At 46.7% G+C, this 19045-nt stretch overlaps 2 protein-coding genes and 1 long non-coding RNA gene across 6 annotated transcripts in view; 2 read left to right on the forward strand and 1 right to left on the reverse strand.

Annotated features, from left to right (window-relative positions):
* The window catches only part of CORO2B (coronin 2B), a 77225-nt gene extending 71506 nt beyond the window's left edge, over positions 1 to 5719 (forward strand). The window contains exon 12 of the mRNA XM_083412143.1: positions 1 to 5719. Within this exon, the coding sequence (XP_083268269.1) occupies positions 1 to 138 (138 nt within the window). The 3' untranslated portion in view covers positions 139 to 5719.
* ANP32A (acidic nuclear phosphoprotein 32 family member A) overlaps positions 4179 to 19045 on the reverse strand; it is a 27710-nt gene continuing 12843 nt past the window's right edge. For 3 of the 4 annotated variants that reach the window (XM_083412302.1, XM_083412301.1, XM_083412300.1), the window contains 6 exons: positions 12254 to 12403; positions 9786 to 9908; positions 8024 to 8222; positions 7026 to 7123; positions 6791 to 6851; positions 4179 to 5759 (listed from right to left, as the gene is read on the reverse strand). In XM_083412302.1, coding sequence (XP_083268428.1) covers positions 5692 to 5759; positions 6791 to 6851; positions 7026 to 7123; positions 8024 to 8222; positions 9786 to 9908; positions 12254 to 12403 — 699 coding nt within the window. In that variant the 3' untranslated portion in view covers positions 4179 to 5691. Of the gene's footprint in view, positions 5760 to 6790; positions 6852 to 7025; positions 7124 to 8023; positions 8223 to 9785; positions 9909 to 12253; positions 12404 to 13129; positions 13920 to 19045 lie in introns of those variants that run through there. The other variant, XM_083412303.1, reaches the window with a different exon arrangement.
* Positions 17474 to 18585, forward strand: LOC310663914. Its single transcript, XR_014504669.1, has 2 exons — positions 17474 to 17604; positions 17704 to 18585. It is a non-coding gene; the product is annotated as an uncharacterized lncRNA (long non-coding RNA).

The following is a 19045-nucleotide window of genomic DNA, read 5'->3' on the forward strand; positions in this document are numbered from 1 at the left end:
CTTCTCCGAATGTTCTTCCGGCAACAAGATGAGATCCGGCGGTTGAAAGCTGAGCTCTCGCAGAAGGACATCAAAATCCGACAGCTACAGCTGGAGCTGAAAAACTTGCGCAACAGCCCGAAGAACAATGAACTCTAAAGGACATTTTCTAAACAAACTCTTTGTTTATACCCACTCTTTTAATTTTACTGTATCCACTTAACACATGATATGAGCCAGAGACCCCCGTGGCCAGCCCCCAGGGAGCTCACCCGCTAACTGGAACTGTGTCCTTCTGTGGTCATTTCCTAGCACTAAAAGAAAGACGTGTTGTCTGTATGATGTTAACTGAGAAAACTACTGCATGAAACAAGCAAAGGGACCCATATAGAGCCCCAGCTTCCCTTGGAGGAAGTAGAGGAGTCAATGCGTTTCCTGATGCCGCCAAGTCACGGGATTAGCTAAACGGGGCATCCGGTTTTCCATTCCATCCTTGAGCAGGAATGAAAAGGGAAAACTGCATGCCCCGCAGGAAGCAATGGCATTGATTAGTATTATTAATATTCTTTTTTTTTCCTATGCAAAGTGTGACTGACAATGCACACTGGATTCAAAACTGGAATTCAGGTCCATGAAACTGGAAGGTACATGGGAGAGCTGGGCATTAATTCATCCCCTTCTCCCGGGAAATTCCCCGCAATGTGCCGCGCAAGCAAAAGAGCAGAACCCCCAGGATCCCTTTAATGCTGCAGCGGATGTTGGGGGTTAAGGTCATGCACAGCTTTCTCAGTATTCCTTAAAAAATGCCATTCCCCACCTCCCCACCCCATAGCCACTGGCATCATTTGTACTGTGGGGCCAGCTCTGCTTCAGCCATAGCTCAGTGGCTTTTCTATGCATCAACCCCTTGGTTGGTTGTCCTATCGAAACAGGGGGCGCCGGCACCAGTTTATAAGGGATACCCGCTCTTTGTATCTCTGGTTCCTAACCATTAATCCCAAGCCTTCACATATTATAGAACTTTGTATTTTCTCCTAGAATCATAGAATTGGAAGGGACACTCCCCTCCACCAAGAGTCATCTGGTCTAATCCCCTGCAATGCAGGAAGAATCCCTGGCAGATGGTCACCCAATCTCTGTTTAGCAACCTCCTATGAAGGAGAGTCCACCACCTTCTGAGGTGGTCCATTCCACTGTCTTAAACACCTCTTGCTGTCAGATAGTGGTTATTAACACATGCCGTGACACGGGACTGCAAGGAAGGAGGAAATCTGGAAGGCAGGAGGTCCCACTGTGGACAGATGCTGAGGTTCAGGCTGCAAGATGCTTCAATCTGGCTAGCATCTTCTGATGCATTTGCTAGCTCAGTTCTCTGCTGCTGCCAGTGAAGCTCTGCCCTAGGCCGAACCATTGGCAACTGCTGTGAGGCAGCAAAGGGAGGGACCAGTCCCAAAACCTCACTTTTATATGCTGGGGGGCGGTGAGGTGTTGCTGCTAGCACCACCCAAATGCAAGGTTGCCCAATGGGTGCTTGCTGCAAGAGGGGTACTGTGAGTTACACAGCAACTGGGACCTTCAAGGTGCTGGCTGTCATGCCCCTGTTGAGATTTATAGTTCCCATGCAATGAGCCCCTAGCATCACCTAGCAATTTGCCTTGCCCGTTATTGCTGTTCAGGTTGGATTCCTACAGTCATCTGCTCCAAATTGGTCAATGGTTTGAAGAATGAGCCCCAGGGAACTGGGTCCTGGAGACGGATATTCTAGAAGGTAAATCTATCCTGAATTTGGCATCACAGGTAGAGCCTCCTGCCAATGGAGCGAGCCGAAAGCATTTCACTTCCTTAATGAAAATGGGACTTGCTACTGTGGGTTTTAGTGAATGATGGAGGGGAAATCCAAGTGGCAGTAAGATTGCTTCAGTATTTAGTTAGGGCATTCCCTTCCTTCTGAAGACAATCGCCTTGCTGAGAAATTAGGTAAGGGTAGTTTTCGCTTTGGAGTCCTGACCTCTAACATTCCCCTGCAGGGGGTGAAGAGACAGGATCCTGTGACTGAAATTCCTTTGCCCCCAGTGCAACTATCCTGGAATAAGTTCACCATTGTGGTCTTGAGTGCAGCAACCCTGCGACGAGGAGCTATCATGTATCTGGACCCTAGAACAGGAGGATAAAAAATAGGTGATCCATTATGTATGCAATATGGGGATAAGGTGGGATGCGGGTGGCGCTGTGGGTTAAACCACCGAGCCTCTTGGGGTTGCCGCTCGAAAGGTCGCGGTTCGAATCCCCACGACGGGGTGAGCTCCCGTTGCTCGGTCCCTGCTCCTGCCAACCTAGCAGTTCAAAAGCACTTCAAGTGCAAGTAGATAAATAGGTACCGCTCCGGCAGGAAGGTAAACAGCGTTTCCGTGTGCTGCTCTGGTTCGCCAGAAGCGGCTTAGTCATGCTGGCCACATGACCCGGAAGCTGCATGCCAGCTCTCTCGGCCAGTAAAGCGAGATGAGCGTTGCAACCCCAGTCATCCACAACTGGACCTAATGGTCAGGGGTCCCTTTACCTTTACGGGGATAATATATTAGGGCCTACATTATGATTGATTTCACAGAGTTTGAGGCAATTAGAACACTCAGAAAGTGCTACAGTATATAGAATTGCTATGTTTAAATACATACATACATACGAGATTTGACTTCTGGGGCCAGAACTGGTAAAAAAAAATATGGCCTCTGAAAAGGCCAACACATGCAACTTGGTCCAAGATGATCCTCAGAGCTAGACTCAAGGTAGATCCAGTTCCGGGGTTCATATTCGAACATTTTGGATTGCTGGCCGCAAGAGCTCATGTCTCTACCAAGACTGTCTTGAAACCACCCCAAATTTTTCCATCACCACTGCCAACTGGATGTAGCAAATGTTCCGCAAGGGTGTTGTGGCCGTAGAATGAGCCGATCGAAAGGGTGAGGCTTTAGGTTGTAATGCATCACCCACCTCAAGTTCCCTCTTGGATGCAGTGGCATCCAAGTCCTGCCGAATTCTGTCGGCTGAAATCTAGACCCGAGTTGCTAGAGGTTCTGCACAGTGCTCATTCATGTGTGTGTGCCCCCCACCACACACATGCTTTAACCACCAAGCACCATCCAAAAAGACAGGTGTGCTTTCCCTCCACCCGCCCCCCACATACTTCCCCATGTTCCCCCCCACACGCCACCAATGTTTACATTGTGTTCTGTGCCTAACGCTTACCCCACCCTGCTCCATTTCAGTGTTCTCTCACTCGCTTATTATTTATGCTGCCATAAAAATAGTGACAAAATAAAAAAAAATTTACCAAGATACCAAAACCAAATTTGGTGGTAAAGTCTCCCTTTGCCTTCGGTGGGATGCTGGTCCTGAGCGATGGGGCTGGGGCAGGGGAAAAGAATCGTGTAGGGATGATCATGATGAATCTCTAAAGCAGCGTTTCCCAAACTTGGGTCTCCAGCTGTTTTTGGACTACAATTCGCATCATCCCTGACTGCTGGTCCTGCTAGGTAGGGATGATGGGAGTTGTAGTCCAAAAAAACCAGCCAGAGTCCCAACTTTGGGAAACACTGCTCTAAAGCAACTTCTCTCTACACCTGATGTCCTACAATTCCCATCGTTTCATGGCCGTGCTGTCTGGGAGTTGCAGTTCAAAACACCTGCAGGACAGCAGGCTAGAGAAGAGGCCTCTATAAAGTTTTGAATCCTCAAATACGACAGTCTTGTAGAATAAGGCTGGCTATTTCCTTTGCACACATTACATGCACACATGCACCAGGTCAAAATCCTATTTTGAGAAAGCTGCCTGAGTTAGGCGCCATAAAGTCAAACACCTTGATGGAGTCTCTTGTACCTTCGCAATACTCTAGGGATTACTTTACCTTGGCATGGAAAATGAATCTGCATCACCCTGCCGATTCAGACCGAAAAGGTCTGTCCCATGGAGATGGGTGCACACAATTGTTCTGCGGCATCTGGCACTTGAGAGGTATCATCCTTCTGTGCGTGGGGGATCCTCTTAGGCGGTCATGATTTCTTTTGAAATAATGCACTAAGTGTTGCTAACAATGAATGAGAATGAGCTTCTTCAAAAAATGAAAACAGAAAAACACCCGTCTTTACAAGCGAGGAATGGATTCCGACGTGGCCCGTTTTACAGCAATAAGCCACAGGGGGAAAAAATTGTATAAAAAGATTTATTGAAATTCATCAATGACAAACAAGACATAAAACTGAAAAAGTTTGGCTCTTTGGGGAGCAAGAGGGAAGGTTGCAATATTCTTTTTTTTTTTTTTTTTGCTTTTGTCTTTTATACACAGGTGAGATATTGACTAGGAAATACAAGTCACTTCTAACTATCTTTTTAAAGAGGGATATGAAATTAAAACTGTACATTCAACTAGGAATGTTGCACAGTCAATTTAAATGACTTCGCAACATGGTAAGAAAATACAACTTTTGCAATTAGCATTCCGTGCTTGAGTGTACGAAAGGAAACCAGCCTAGGCTAGACATGCGGCATTGTCCGTCTCCCACCCCCCTCCAGTATTTAAAGGTTTGTAAAAATCTTCAAGAGTATTACAGAGCACAAGTGGAAACAGATTCTCATTCACTTATCATTAAGGAGGTGTTAATATATCTATATATATAATATTTTACAGACCAAAATAGTACACACCTTAGTTAAAAGGGTTCAAACATTTTCTTTTTTATTACAACTGTCAGATTCATTTCACCAGTTAACTCAGGAAATTAGGAACACTTTTTATATATATTTTTATATATATATTTCAATGACTGCCGTTGACAGAGAACTTTTCCATATACCTGAAATAAAGAAAGGGCACAACTCAAGGGGAATCCATGTCTGCCCGGCCATCTCCAAATCAAGGAAGATTCCCCTCAGGGGGTGGTTTGTGCTCTCAAAAATAATAACAACAAGTATGGGGGAAACCCACAACGGAAGATTTGCAAAGTCACCACCCCAAACCAAATCAATTGGTGGTAAAGGGCCAGGAGTCAGGGAAAGAGATTACGTATTTGGTCACTATTTACAAACAGCGAAAGTAAAAAGATAACTACAGGAAGTGGAGGAAATAGTGTGTGTGTGTGTGTGTGTGTGTGTGTGTGTTTTCCTGGGAACGGCAGCCATTCACAAACAGGCAACAAAGAAAAACACTTTATCAAGATGCTGCTTGCACCCCCGCTGCTGTGGCTGGAATGCTTTCACCGCAAAAAATTGCTGCATCCAGAAGAAGTAGAAGAAAAAATGCCTAGAGACCGGCAAAAGCCATTCTCAGGACCCCAAAGATCTCACCTTTGCATCACATGTGGAAATTTACTCGCTCGTCTTTTCGAAAACAAAACAAAACTCAAGTTGTGTCCAGAATGATCCACTCCAAGAAACAAATTCACCACTTGTTTTATATTTGTTATTGCATTAACAGGAACTAATAATGGGCACAAAAGGAAATTATTCAGGAACAAAAAGTAGAGTGGCAGGTTGTTGTTGTTGTTTTTAAAAAATGATATTTTAATTCCTTCGCCCACCCAATTATGCATGTCCCGCTCGATCCCACAGCAACGTTACACTCCGGGGAGGGGGGGAGGGGTGAAATACAGGGTAGAAACAGTCAAATCACAGTAGGAAATTTATTCCCCACCCCCTCCCCACAACAGATTATTTTGAGTTTAATCATCTTCATCTTCTTCTCCTTCATCATCAGGTTCTCGTTTTCTCTTCTGTCCTTTTTCTTCTTCTGTGGAAAGAAATTAAAGGCTGTGTTATGGTTTTCCCAAGTGAGAGACCTAACGCCTCCCAGGCCCCATGGTTTTGGCACTTGTTCCATTGCAGGGATATTTTTGGCAAGCGTATGTTGAAGAAGCAGCACTGTAAAATTCTCCTTTCTGTGCCAGAGCATGGAATGACCTTGTTCCACATCAAATCCAGCACAGCTCAGGCCTATGCTGGTCTTCGCATCTGAAGCAGGAAAACCTGAGCAGCAACTAGAGGGTCCGTCAGAGGGCAGACTGAGGGTGGGGGGCCAACAAATCCCAAATGCCATCTACCAGCAGTGTCTCAGCAACCCACACTCAGATCCAGCCACTGAAGGGCCAAATAGTGATGCACAGACAGCTCTTTGTCTCAGGGCTTTTGCACCCTAAGGGTCCAGAGCAGTTTACATAAACAAGCACGTACAAAATAATCAACAAAAACATAGAACAGCTAACAACAATTACATACAGGAAAGGCAAGTAAAAATTTCTATTTCATTTCCAAAGGCCAGGATAAATAAAACCAACCAAAGGCACCAAGCGTCGACACAGATAAGACACCTTTATGGGAGGGGTGTGCCACAGTTTGGGTGCCACCAGAAAGAAGACCCCGTCGTCCTGTCTACCAAACGCTTATTATTAAAAAACAACTCTGCACCACATGAAGTATGTGCAAAGAATAAAAACATCTGCACAAAAATGATTTATCATTTATCAAACAGCCACAACCGGCAGGAGGAAGCAAGCAGCCTCTCTGCAGGGCTTGAGGGGGAAACAGCAGAGAAAGATCCGAAGTCAAGATTCTTGAAGGAATCTCTGTGAAAAGAGCCTCCATGTGAAATATCTCAAAATCTTATCACACTGCAATCATGGATTTTCCTCCATGTGGCATTTTCTATCTCTTATTGGGCACAATGGCAAGAATGGGCTATTCAGACTCTAAGCTTGCGTTGCTGTAACCCTTTGACCATTCACAAGGAGGTGATTATTTTTCCTGTTTCAGTTCTGCGCTTACCAGCTTCTTCTTCCTCCTCTTCATCATCTACTTCACCATCGTTGAACCCTTCTTCATCCTCCTGTGGGAAAGAAAGCGGAAAATGCATGCTTTGTCCTTGTACAGAACTTTTTCAAGCTGGCAAAGCTATTGGGAAATACTGTAGAGATTTCAAAGGGGAGGGGAAGAATCCACAATGGTTCAGCAGTGAGAGACTCTCAGCTATATCCTCGCCCCTCCAAAACGACATTCTTACCTCATCTTCCCCGCTGACATCCTCCTCTTCTCCTTCCTCTTCTTCATCCTCATCTTCCTCATCTTCTACTACCTGAGCATCTTCGTCATATTCCTCTTCTGCAAAAAGGAAGTTCACAAGGTCGATTTGCTGCAAGGACCTACTGGGGAGCAGTGCGGGTCTGCTTGAGAGCAGTTTGCCATCAATCTTCCTGCAGCCTGACATGCGCAAGCTGAGTAGGAAAAGCATTTCCTGGGCATGGCGATAGTCGCGGTGGGGGAAAATGCCACCTGCTTGATTTCTGCCTGCCAGGCTCACGATAAAATTCACAGGAGCTACAGCCAAGTAAAGCCAAGCGGCAGCCGGAGGTCCTTCTCGTGCCAAGAGTTGGTGTAATTGATGGGAGCTGGGAAAAGACCGTGATGCTGCGGAATCAGGCTTTCTGCTCTTGTGACCTGATGCACCACAGCACTCACTGTCATGGGATGTGGCAAACCTCAGGATCTTGTGGTACTTGAATGGGGAGGGGAGAGGGGCTAAAATACAAGAATGATAAAGAGCTAAAGTAGGCGACGCTGCAGAAATTCAAAGGGCACATCTGAAAAAAGCGATGTGCAGCTCGTGGGGCTAAGGGGACTGAGGTAAATCTGGAGGGAAAGGTCTGTATCAGCGGCTATTCTCCATGACAGCTTAAGTGGAGGCCCTAAACAGCAGGTGTGAGCAACAACCAGCAAAAAAGATCATTGCCCTGACTTTCTGGGGAGCTTCCCAGAGGCATCTGCCTGCCTGCTGCTGTTGGACACAGACTAGTCAACTAGATGGATAGCTTCTGTCCAATCCAGAAAGTCTGTTCTTATATTTTACCAACCTTTTTCGGGGGGAAACTAGAATGCTGTTAAAGTACTGAGCTGCAGCAAGTTTTTCCGGATGTTCTTAATATGGAAACAGCACATGGACATTTGTTTCTGCTCTTGGGAAACTCCACTAACAAGACAGAAGTGAGGAACAAGGTGACCTACCATCTTCCTCCTCCTCATCGTCATCAAAGCCTTCCGCATTGCCCTCAGCATCTGAATCGGGGGCCTCTTTATCATCCCGGTCGTATCCATCGAGATACGTGAGTTGTGGGAGGAGTTTGAAGACGTTGTCTCTGTAGTCGTTCAAGTTAGTTACCTCGCAATTGAAAAGATCTAAACTCTTCAGGTTTTCTAACTTTTCCTGAAAGGCAAATGAAGGGTTTCACCTATCAGAATCAAACCTTACCAAAGACCAAAGCTCACCAAGTATATATTAAAAAGCAAATATGCTCCCAGAACAGGAAGGAAGGTCTTCTAGCTGAGACATCAGGAGACACCTAGGAGATTTAAGCCACTGCAGAGACCAGGATGGGCTTGGTTGGGCTCTGGGAGGCTTGAGAAGGAAGGGTCCCAAATGTTTCAGACACATGGAAAGAGAAATAAATTTGCTGTGTCACCTGTGGCTGCCCTGAGAATTCAAAGCCTCACTCAAAGGAAGAGACCTTGCTTCCGGGCAATGTGCAACATCAACCCTTCAAGTGACCACCAGAGGGAGCTGTGGAAACAACTCTGTATGTCAATCAAGAGCAAAAGGGAGCAAAAAGGAGGCAGCAGTAGCCGCAGCCAGAAGATTTGCACCATTTCTGGAGTTTTAAGAAGGCTCCCGCAGCTGCTGGGTTCAGAGGGTAGCAAACATTTTATTGGCTAATAAAATGATGGAGGGAAGGAGAAATTCAGGCCATCAGCTCTGGAATCAAGGGCCTGACATCCACTGCATCAAGGACCTGACACAACTCTACTGTTTTCTTGTTTTGTTTTTCACAAGCTTCATGTTGTGTTTGTTTTTAGTTGTAAGCCCCCCTTGGGAGAAAAGCACCATATAAATGCAGCAAACAAAGTGCAGCAGCAGCAGGTGGAGAAGAAATTCTGATAGTGTGGTGATGTTTGGGGGCTATGAGAGTGAACAACTGCTCCTAAATCTGGTCTTGGCCATAAACAGCTCCTGCAGCCACAGGCAACCCCCCCTCCCCGCACCCAAGTTACAGGGCCCTGGGCAAGGATGACTGACAGAATGTATGGTGTTAAATCTCTTGCAATGCACCACACACTATTACATCCCCTTCCCTGTGCCACTAGCAGGCACACACACTCTACTGCTGAAGAGCCACCAGGAAACAAGAAAGGTAAATATGACAGGAGGATCCTGGAAGCAGCAATGGCAAAAAGTAGACCAGGAACACCACTGGATGGATGAGGAAGCAACCACTCATTGCTAGGCCTTCCCGAGAGACAAACTCTGATGGGGATGGGCTAGAGGGCCGCTGGAACAAAACTGGGTGGCAAAGAGGTCATGGGGTATAAGGTTTGGGCACCCACAAGGCCAAGCAGGAGAGGAGAAACGGGCAGGAGGCACCCAAGAGGACTCCACCCATACATGCGATTGTTTTGTTGCTGTTATTTATAGTCCCACCTTTCCATCAAAGCAAAAACTGTCACCCTCCCTGCTTTGACCCCCACAACAATTGGGTGAGGTGGGTTAGGCCAAGGACAGTGATGGGCCCAAAGTCAACTTCATGGCTGAGTGGTGTTGATTTTGAGCCTGAGGTGCCTCAGTTCCAATCCAATACTCTGGTGACCACATCTGCGCCAGGGCCCCAAATGCAGCAGGCAAGGAAAGCCCCACCACGAATCATGGGCATTAATGTGGGCCATGGCATCAAAAACTGGCCTCGGGTGGCTCTCTGACAGCTTTGCACCGACTTACCAGAGGTTCTATTGTACTGAGATCCTTTATTTTGTTGCCACTTAGGTTTAGGTGTGTGAGGTTCGGACATTTTCCTGCCAATACTTCCAGTCCTCCTGAGATTCTATTGTCGCTTAACTCGAGCTGAGGGCAAAAATATATAAAAATGGTCCATACATTTTGCAGTATTCAGGATTCAATCACATTTTAAAGTTTGGGGCTTTAAATGGATCCGTGGAATGGCTTGCACTGACCTGATTTGCCTAGGGACAGCGTAGAGAGGAGAGGTGGGGGGTGCCTCTCTGTCTGGCCCTTTGAACTCTCCTCAGGCCACGCCTCTCAAAGGCCCTGCTTCACACCCTTAAGTTTTTTGCCTGGCTGGAATGTGCCCTTGCAGAGGGTGTGTATGAGTGTGTGTAGAAACAAGCCTACTATACAATACAGCTTTTGTTGCTCCACCAACTTTGCCTCTGGCCCCACCCACCACTGACATGTGGCCCTTGGAAAGTTTCCCAGAGAGGACTCTGACTATCAGGCTACAATAGAAACCCAATCGTTGTGGTGGAGAGAGAAAATATCGTAGAGGACCTGAAGGACACAATCAGAGGCAAAGGAAGCAGAGGAAGAGCTCCCACCAACGAAAACACTGAAGGAACTATTAAGACAGGTAGGAAAAGATCCAGGAGGACGGCATCATGGAGATCCAGGGCCTAAGGAGGCAAGCCAGGAGCAAGGGGTGGGGGGAATCAACTGTATCAAAGGCAGCAGAAAGTCAAGAGGAACGTAGCACCTTTAGATCTTGCAATGATTTTTGAGACTGTAGAGTCAGTTGCGTTCAGGGAGCAGAACCCAGACTTGAGGGTGTCAAGAGCAGAGGTGAGGCAATAGGAGTAAGCAGCATGTGCACCGGGAGTTTGAGGGTATGAGGTGGAGGCACTTGGGAGAGTAAAGGCGGGCCAAGGGAAACTGCAGGATGTTTGAGCATCATGGGGGAGAAGGGAAAAGCTGTGTATGCGGAGGAGGGATAACGGTGCTGGAGAGGACAACTCCAGAAAGGGAGGAGATCGCGGAAGCATGCGCTGAGAGGGGTTACAGGGCAGTCAACTCATCAAGCAATAACGGAAAGCAAAGAGGGAGGTGCAGGATGAAGGGCAGCCGAAAGAGGAGAGGCGGCAAGTAATCAGAGCTGCTGGTTTCCATTTCAGCACTGAGTAAGGAGGAAGAGTCTTGGGCAGGGAGCAAGAAGGGGGTGGGGTGGGACGTGCCTGAGGAGGGCATCAAAAGGAGGAAGATGGGGAGTGAAAGTTCCTGCAGCTGGTGTGAATCAGAGAGGCAAAATGGTGCTGCTTGGGCAGGTAGACAGAAGATAAAGATGCAGAGGAGAATATGGGAGCTTCTAATGGACAAAGTTGGTCCCCTCTTTAGTTCTCCACAGGTAACTCAGATTCACAAGGCCATGGAGAGAGATATCAAATGGGGGGAATGAGCTAGGAGGGCTAAAAGGGGCAAAGAAAAACGCTGGGAAAGGGTTAAGGAAGTCAAGAGCAGATGAGACGGATGAAGCGAAGGTGCAAACTGCAGGAAACACAGGAGTCTGGCAGACATGGAGAAGAGGGGATACTGCCGGGAAGGCCACTGGATCAATAGATTGGAGGTCATGGAAGGAGCACAAGGCAGAGCATGGTGGACAAGGTGCCGTGCTGAAAGGGAGCAGGGGATGAGTGGACAAAGGGAATTTTACAGCAGACACAGAGGAGCTCTTGGTGAAGGCAAGAGCAAAGGAGTGTCCAGGGCAGGAGAGAATCAGCCCAAAGGCAAAGATGGATGGAAGAGGCAAAGGAGGAGGAGATGAGAAGCAGTTGGGTCAAGGGGGTTGATGCTGAAAAGGTTAAGGAGGAGAGAGTCAGCAATGTCAGAGATGACGTTTATGCATTAGGAACTCTTATTATGTAGAAGTATGTGTCTTACTATTAATAACTTAAAATAAAGGTAAAGGTAAAGGTACCCCTGCCCGTACGGGCCAGTCTTGACAGACTCTAGGGTTGTGCGCCCATCTCACTTAAAGAGGCCAAGGGCCAGCGCTGTCCGAAGACACTTCCGGGTCACGTGGCCAGCGTGACATCGCTGCTCTGGCGAGCCAGAGCCGCACACGGAAACGCCGTTTACCTTCCCGCTAGTAAGCGGTCCCTATTTATCTACTTGCACCCAGGGGTGCTTTCGAAATGCTAGGTTGGCAGGCGCTGGGACCGAACAGTGGGAGCGCACCCCACCACGGGGATTCGAACCGCCAACCTTTCGATTGGCAAGCCCTAGGCACTGAGGCTTTAACCCACAGCGCCACCCGCGTCCCCAATAACTTAAAACAAAACGCCACAATTTTGCCACAAGGAAATCTAAACATCTGATGTAAAAGTTCCTCTTTGGCAAACTCATTCCATGCTTTAATAATAATGCCTTTCTTTTCTTTTTAAATAAAGACATCTACCTACCTTCTTAAGCTTGTTTAACTTTGGTAAGTTTGCAACTGAGGTGAGGCCTACGTTGATTGTACTTAAGAATTCGAGCTCTTCAAATTCATCTGTCAGACCTTCAATTTTGCCTTCATTTGATCTACAGTTGTCGAGAACAAGTTCTTTAACCTGCAGATAAAAATTAACAACAAAAATAGTAAGTTAAATTATATCCTTAAGTGAACATACAAGCTGTTTTGAGGCAAACTGCAACAGCACTTCAAGAATTATTGGTCTCGGTTTACCATAAAAAGCTACTAGGAAATCTCTCTCCATCTATTGAGCTAGTTTACACTGTAGATCAACAAATGACTTGGCCCATTGACTCTTCTTTTCCATTCACTCTATAGATTTCAGGATACTAGTTACCTTACGGAAGGAGACAACTCACTATTTATGTACACTATGGTATAAAAATGAATAGAGAGATTGAGAGAGCCAGTAAAGTGCTGTCGGCAGCCTGTTGGAAGTGGGCTCAAATCCTCACTCAGCTGTGAAACAGGTGTCCTTGAACCAGTCACTCACTCGGCCCAGCCTACCTTACTGAGTTGTTGTGAGGATAAAACAGAGTTCATCTGTGAATGAAACACATCTTCCCACAGCTCAATTGCTGCAGGCCCTCTTATTACACCAGAGTAAAACTATGACCCTAAACACACCAAAATCAAAATCATGTTTACAAATAAACGTTATGCATTTTAATGTCGCATCTAAGCAAAAACTGTTTCTTTGTTAACAGCTGCACGTTTCTACAAAATTGCACCTTTAATTTTTTTCAGGAGTAACTGTTCTTAAGGTCCTTGATCAAATATAGTATGAATCAATTGCAGGTGGTGGGAGCGAGGAACATCCTACCACCAGGAAAGAAGCAACAGGCAGTGTTAGCATCACTCCAAAGCCTGAGCGTGCCCAATATCCTCATCATTCTGACATGCATCTTCAGCTGGTTTCGTTTGGCAGATTTGATACGGAGCTTTTTTATTTTTGTAACTTTAACAGTGCCTAACCAGGCCCCTGTGTGACCTCAGTAAATAAGAATACCCCCCAAGATCAGCACACAGATGATCAAGACTGTTGTCTATCTGACCATATGCTGCCAGCTTGTGCTCAAGATAACAAAGAAGAAGGCTTAAGCAACTGATCTCGATAGCAGGGTGTGTGTGGAATTAAGAGCCTCAGAAGAATACAGCATCTTTTAGCAAAGACAAGGAGGGGAGAGAAGCCAAGAACCCTGAAGCAAAATGCACCTGCCACAGCCCCACTCCTTCCTCCACCTAAGCTGGGAGAGGGGAACCAGCTGTGGCCCTCCAGATGTTGTTGGACCCCAGACCATTGGCCGTGCTGGTTGAGGCTGATGGGAGTTGGGAGTCCAACAACATCTGGAGGGTGACAGTTGATTCCCCCACCCGTCCTAGACTGACACAGTACCTACAGTGGTACCTCGGGTTAAGTACTTAATTCGTTCAGGAGGTCTGTTCTTAACCTGAAACCTGAAGCACCACTTTAGCTAATGGGGCCTCCTGCTGCTGTTGCGCCGCCAGAGCATGATTTCTGTTCTCATCCTGAAGCAAAGTTCTTAACCCAAGGTACTATTTCTGGGTTAGCAGCGTCTGTAGCTTGAAGCGTCTGTAACCCGAGGTACCACTGTATTAGAATCATAGAATTGTAGAGTTGGAAGGGGTGCAAAGGGTCATCTAGTCCAACACCTTCAATACAGGAATATCCACTAAAGCAGCCATGGCATCCAGCCATCCAACCTCTGCTTAAAAACCTCCAAGGAAGAGAGTCCACCACGTCTTGTGGGAGCCTGTTCCACCATCAAACAGCTCTTAGATTCACAAAATACTTAGGGGTATGTGTACCCCTGCGTCCCCCTAGGGGAAAAAGGACTGGCTCTTACTGTCAGAAAGTTCTTCCTGATGTTTAGTTGGAATCTTTTTCTTGTAACTTGAAGTCATTGGTTCGGGTTCTACCGTCCAGAGCAAACAAGTTTGTGCCATCTTCCATTTGACAGCCCTATTTGAAGATGGCTCTCATATCTCCTCTCCGTCTCCTCTTTACCAGGCTAAACTCCCTCCACCATTCCTCATAAGGCTTGGTTTCCAGACGCTTAATCATCTTGGTTGCCCTCCTTTGCACACGCTCCATCTTGTCAATATCCTTCTTATATTGTGGCACCCAGAAATGGACACTATACTCCAGGTGTGATCTGACATTAATATTCAAAGAGAGAAAAGCAGACACGAGCTACCGGTATGTCTGCAACTGTATCTTGATCCTCTATGATGCCTTACTACTTATATAAAAGTGTAAATGCCATAAAAGATCCCCTGTTCTTCTTCTTCTTCTATTATTATTATTATTATTATTATTATTATTCCCTTTTTCCCCTGACAGGGACTCAAGGCAGCTTACTGCCATACTTTCACTTCCACAATAATTGCTTGGAAAGGACAGTTAAGCACATGTCCCAGGGTTTTTCAGGAGGGCCCATATCCAACCATGTGCAAATATCATTCGACGCACAAGAAATCTGCCATCAAATATAAGTTAATTTTCTTCACCACTTAACGATATTTTATATTAATTGTTTAATAAATTCGCCCAAGATACTCACTTCTGGGCAACTTTCTGGGTGCCACGTGCCAGAGGCAAAAGTGGGCAGGGCAACAAGTATAAATTCTACCTTTGAACAATAGGCTAGTTTCATCACACTCACACCCCCTCCCTGCCCTCCATCCAAGCAAGCAAGAGGCAGGATCAGATGTCAGTCTCTTTCCAGCCAGGTAAAAGTGCTCAAGGGGGAGATGGAGCAGGAGTTGCCTAGAAGTGGGTGTGTGGCTTTTTCATAGAGTGCCAAGGAACACAGACAGCCTGAGGTTTCCCACCCATTTGGATGGCTTAAAAGCCCCAGTGAAATTAGATGGCTGCTTAAAAAGTTTTTGGTTTTTTTATCATGTCCCCTTATCATGGGTCCTTCTCCAAATGATACATTCTGTTCCTTAAAACTGCCCTCAGGTGGTTTTGTGCTAGTTGCATTGAGGGCAGCTGAAACAGGCCTTTGCAACTTATTACAAAAGTGCAGTGAGAAGAGCAGAGATCTCTAGTCGGCTTCTCTGCCTCCGCTTAAAGCACTGATCACCACACCCCTGCACTGCTGACGAATCCTGGCACCCCACAGCCTTGCTCTTCACTGAACCCAAAACTGCTTTCCAAACTGGTTTCTCTGGATCTTCCTTGCAATAGGCCCCTCAGCTTCCTCCGTGAAGTTTGCTTTTGAAGGTTGCTGCTACTTGTCCCAGGAAGATCCTTGTTGTTAAGTGTTCTGCATCAATTAAGTGCTTCACATAGCAAAAGATCCTCCTTTATAGCATGGGGGGGGGGACGAAATATGGTACCACTCTCTAATACACACTCCTCCTAACATGAATGGCTTGCTGATAAGCCATCTGAATCCACCCACTGGCCTTGCATGCCTGAGCCCAGCTGTGGTCCTGCAGTGCATTTCAGCCTAACCTTCATCGCCCAGGGCCCAACATCCTGGCTATGATCTTGCATGAGAAAGAAATTCATTGTGGATTCAAAATGGCACTCTTCACAATATATATATTTGGCCAGTGTAAGTATCTACATAAATAAATCAAACACCAGGGAGCTTCCTGTTCTTCTAGCCTCCTGGAATGGCCTTGCCTCTGACTGGCCCTCCTAGCTTACAGAAGCCACAGCAACTGACTGCCAGGGTAGTTCAGTTGGCAGAGCATCCGACTACGACTGAGAACTAAGTTCAAACCTGCCTCCATCTGTGCAGCTCTCAATGGGGGCCCTCATTCTACTGTGTGTGTGTCTAACCCATCTCACAAAGGGGACGGGGAGGAACTAGGCACCTTGGAAGAAGGGCGCAGCAGCAATTTAACAAACAAAATGGCATTTATTGTAATTTCCAGAAGGGTAGCAGGGTTAGTCTATTGCAGCAAAACCAGTCAGAGACCTTAGAAAGGAACACGTTTATTATGCTGTAGGTTTTTGTGGGCACAGGTCCATGAAATCTTTTGCCATAATAACTGTGTGAGAATTTAAGGTGTGGTGAGCCTCTAGTCCAAAACAGGAGGGCTACCTTCAGTGAATAATTCACAGATGTGGACTTCCCACAAAAGTCTTTTTAGGCACCCTCCCGCTTGTCCCAGCCCAAATTAGGGAAGGAAGAGGTGGGGAGACAAAAGAAATCTCCAACGGTCTTGGTGCAACCTCAAAGCTGGCTTCACAACCAGAGGCGATCCTCTGCTACTGGAAAATCCACAGCTGTTATTTTGGGATGCCTGTAGCTTTCTTAATTTATGCCGAGTAGGAGGAACTATGTCTCTGAAACCCAGTTGCTGGGGTTTACAAAGGAGAGCGCTGTTGTTGAACTCTCATCCTGTTTTGAGGGCTTCCCATAGGTATTTAGTCACAGTGTGAGAACAGGGTGTTGGACTAGATAGGCCTTTGGCCTGAACTAGCAGGGCTCTTCTTATGCCAAATTATGACTTAATTACAGATGGGATAGCTCAGCTGGTTGCTCTGGCACAACTCTCATTGATGTCAAGGGATATGTGCAGGTGTGCTATTTAGTACCAGACAGGGCACATAAAAGGGCATGTTGGTTTTTTTGAAAACATCATTGTGACCCATAAATAGTACCGTTAAGTAGAGCAATGGGTGGAAACCTAGGAGTCCTCGAATAAGAGGTTAGTACACTGAGGTACGAACTGGGAAGGGACGCGGGTGGCGCTGTGGGTTAAACCAGAGCCTAGGACTTGCTGATCAGAAGGTTGGTGGTTCGAATCCCCGCAATGGGGTGAGCTCCCGTTGCTCGGTCCCTGCTCCTGCCAACCTAGCAGTTTGAAAGCACATCAAAGTGCAAGTAGATAAATAGGTACTGCTCTGGTGGGAAGGTAAATGGCGTTTCCGTGCGCTGCTCTGGTTTGCCAGAAGTGGCTTTGTCATGCTGGCCACATAAACCGGAAGCTGTACGCCGGCTCCCTCGGCCAATAAAGCGAGATGAGCGCAGCAACCCCAGAGTCGGTCACGACTGGACCTAATGGTCACGGGTCCCTTTACCTTTACCTTACACTGAGGTACAGGGAACAGAACGTTTCCAAGGGTCCCTCACATGAAAAACACCAGGCCAGTGACTGAAAAAAAAGTTGGAAGAAAAACAATGCAGAACTAAGGTCCGGACCTGTTTGAAGGCCTCCCAGAGGCATCTAGTTGACCACTGTAAGAATAGGATGCTGGATTACATGGACCTTCGGCCTGATCCAACAGCCAGGCTCATGTTGCTCAGATGTTAGGTAGTTGTTGTTGCTTAGTCGTGTCCGACTCTTCGTGACCCCATGGGCCAGAGCACGCCAGGCACTCCTGTCTTCCACTACCTCCCGCAGTCTGGTCAGGTAGTAGACCAGAGAAAAACATATGGGGTGTGAGTGGGTGACTATGAAGATGTCACCAGAATATAGTTCACATTAGGCTGTTTATAAAGAGAAGATGGAGGTGTACCTCCTTCTTCTCCATACAAAGCCAGCAGGTTATTTTACTTCTAAAAAAACAGTGAATCCACCGTTTGCCTTTTCAGACAGTCTAACCTCTGTTCAACAATTACAATGAACAAACATGTTCCGAAATTGCCTCTGTGGCATTCCCTTTGCAGGAACAGATACCTTCAGCACTGCTTACCTGGCTTGCAATGTGGAAAGCACATCAGATAAAAACAAGCAGCGGCAGCGGCAGCAGCAGCAGCAAAGAACTACATCTTGCAGGAATACTCTCCCTACAGAGTACCAAAGGAACCCCTCCCATCAAAGGCAGGCAGGCAGGCAGAGCCTCTGGGAGCCAGATGGCTGAAGAACTGCATTAAGCAAAGCCAGCACCTCCTTGCTGTCTCAGCAAAAGGAAGGTTATTGGAGAGAAACTGAACAGCAAGAGCATGTGGGCAAGGACTGAGCTCCCTGCTAAAGCACAGAAGTGCCTAGTACACATAATTGTATACTTAGGAGCCATCAACCACTCAACTGCCCTCCCTAACAAGTGGCACTAGATCCTCCTTGTTGCACCAATATTTCCCCCCACCCTTTTCTCATCCTCTATTACAGCCAAGCTGGGGCTGAAGTCCAGCCAACTCTTTTCCACCAACCAGGCAACAGGCTCCCAGGATTTATCATACCAGATTTTGGGATGTGGAAAGGAAAGCGAAAAGCCACACAGCTGCAAGATCAGATATTTTAAAAACAACAAGGATAAAATATCTGAACAAATAAAATATGCAGTGCATTTTTTTTTAAATAGAGGTTGGATGGCCATCTGTTATGAATGCTGTCGCTAAGACCCCTGCATTGCAGGGGGTTGGACTAGATGACCCTTGGGACCCCTTCCAACTCTACAAAGCTACAATCATCCCATATTTCCAGGCTCACGCTTCTTCAGGGGATCAACTACAACTGATCTCTTGGCACCCCTCCTTCTCAAAGTTTCCAGCTGGGATACAGACGACCTGCAACTAATTGTTGCAATGTCCTCCTGTTCGGTGTCCCAGTCAGTCAGTCATGCCCTTCTCCACAATACTCCATTCCATTAACCCTCCACCCAGTTTTCAATCCCCCCTACCCACACCTAACAGTAAGGGAAAGGACTGGGAATCTTGTTTCTGTTATTATACAGAGCTTCAGACATGCTGCTGCAAGCCCATCATAAGTAAAATACCAGGCTGAAAATCCTCTAACCAGTTCCAAATGAATG

Source organism: Podarcis tiliguerta (assembly GCF_965153285.1).
Source record: "Podarcis tiliguerta genome assembly, chromosome: 14".
Taxonomy (NCBI): Eukaryota; Metazoa; Chordata; class Lepidosauria; order Squamata; family Lacertidae; genus Podarcis; species Podarcis tiliguerta.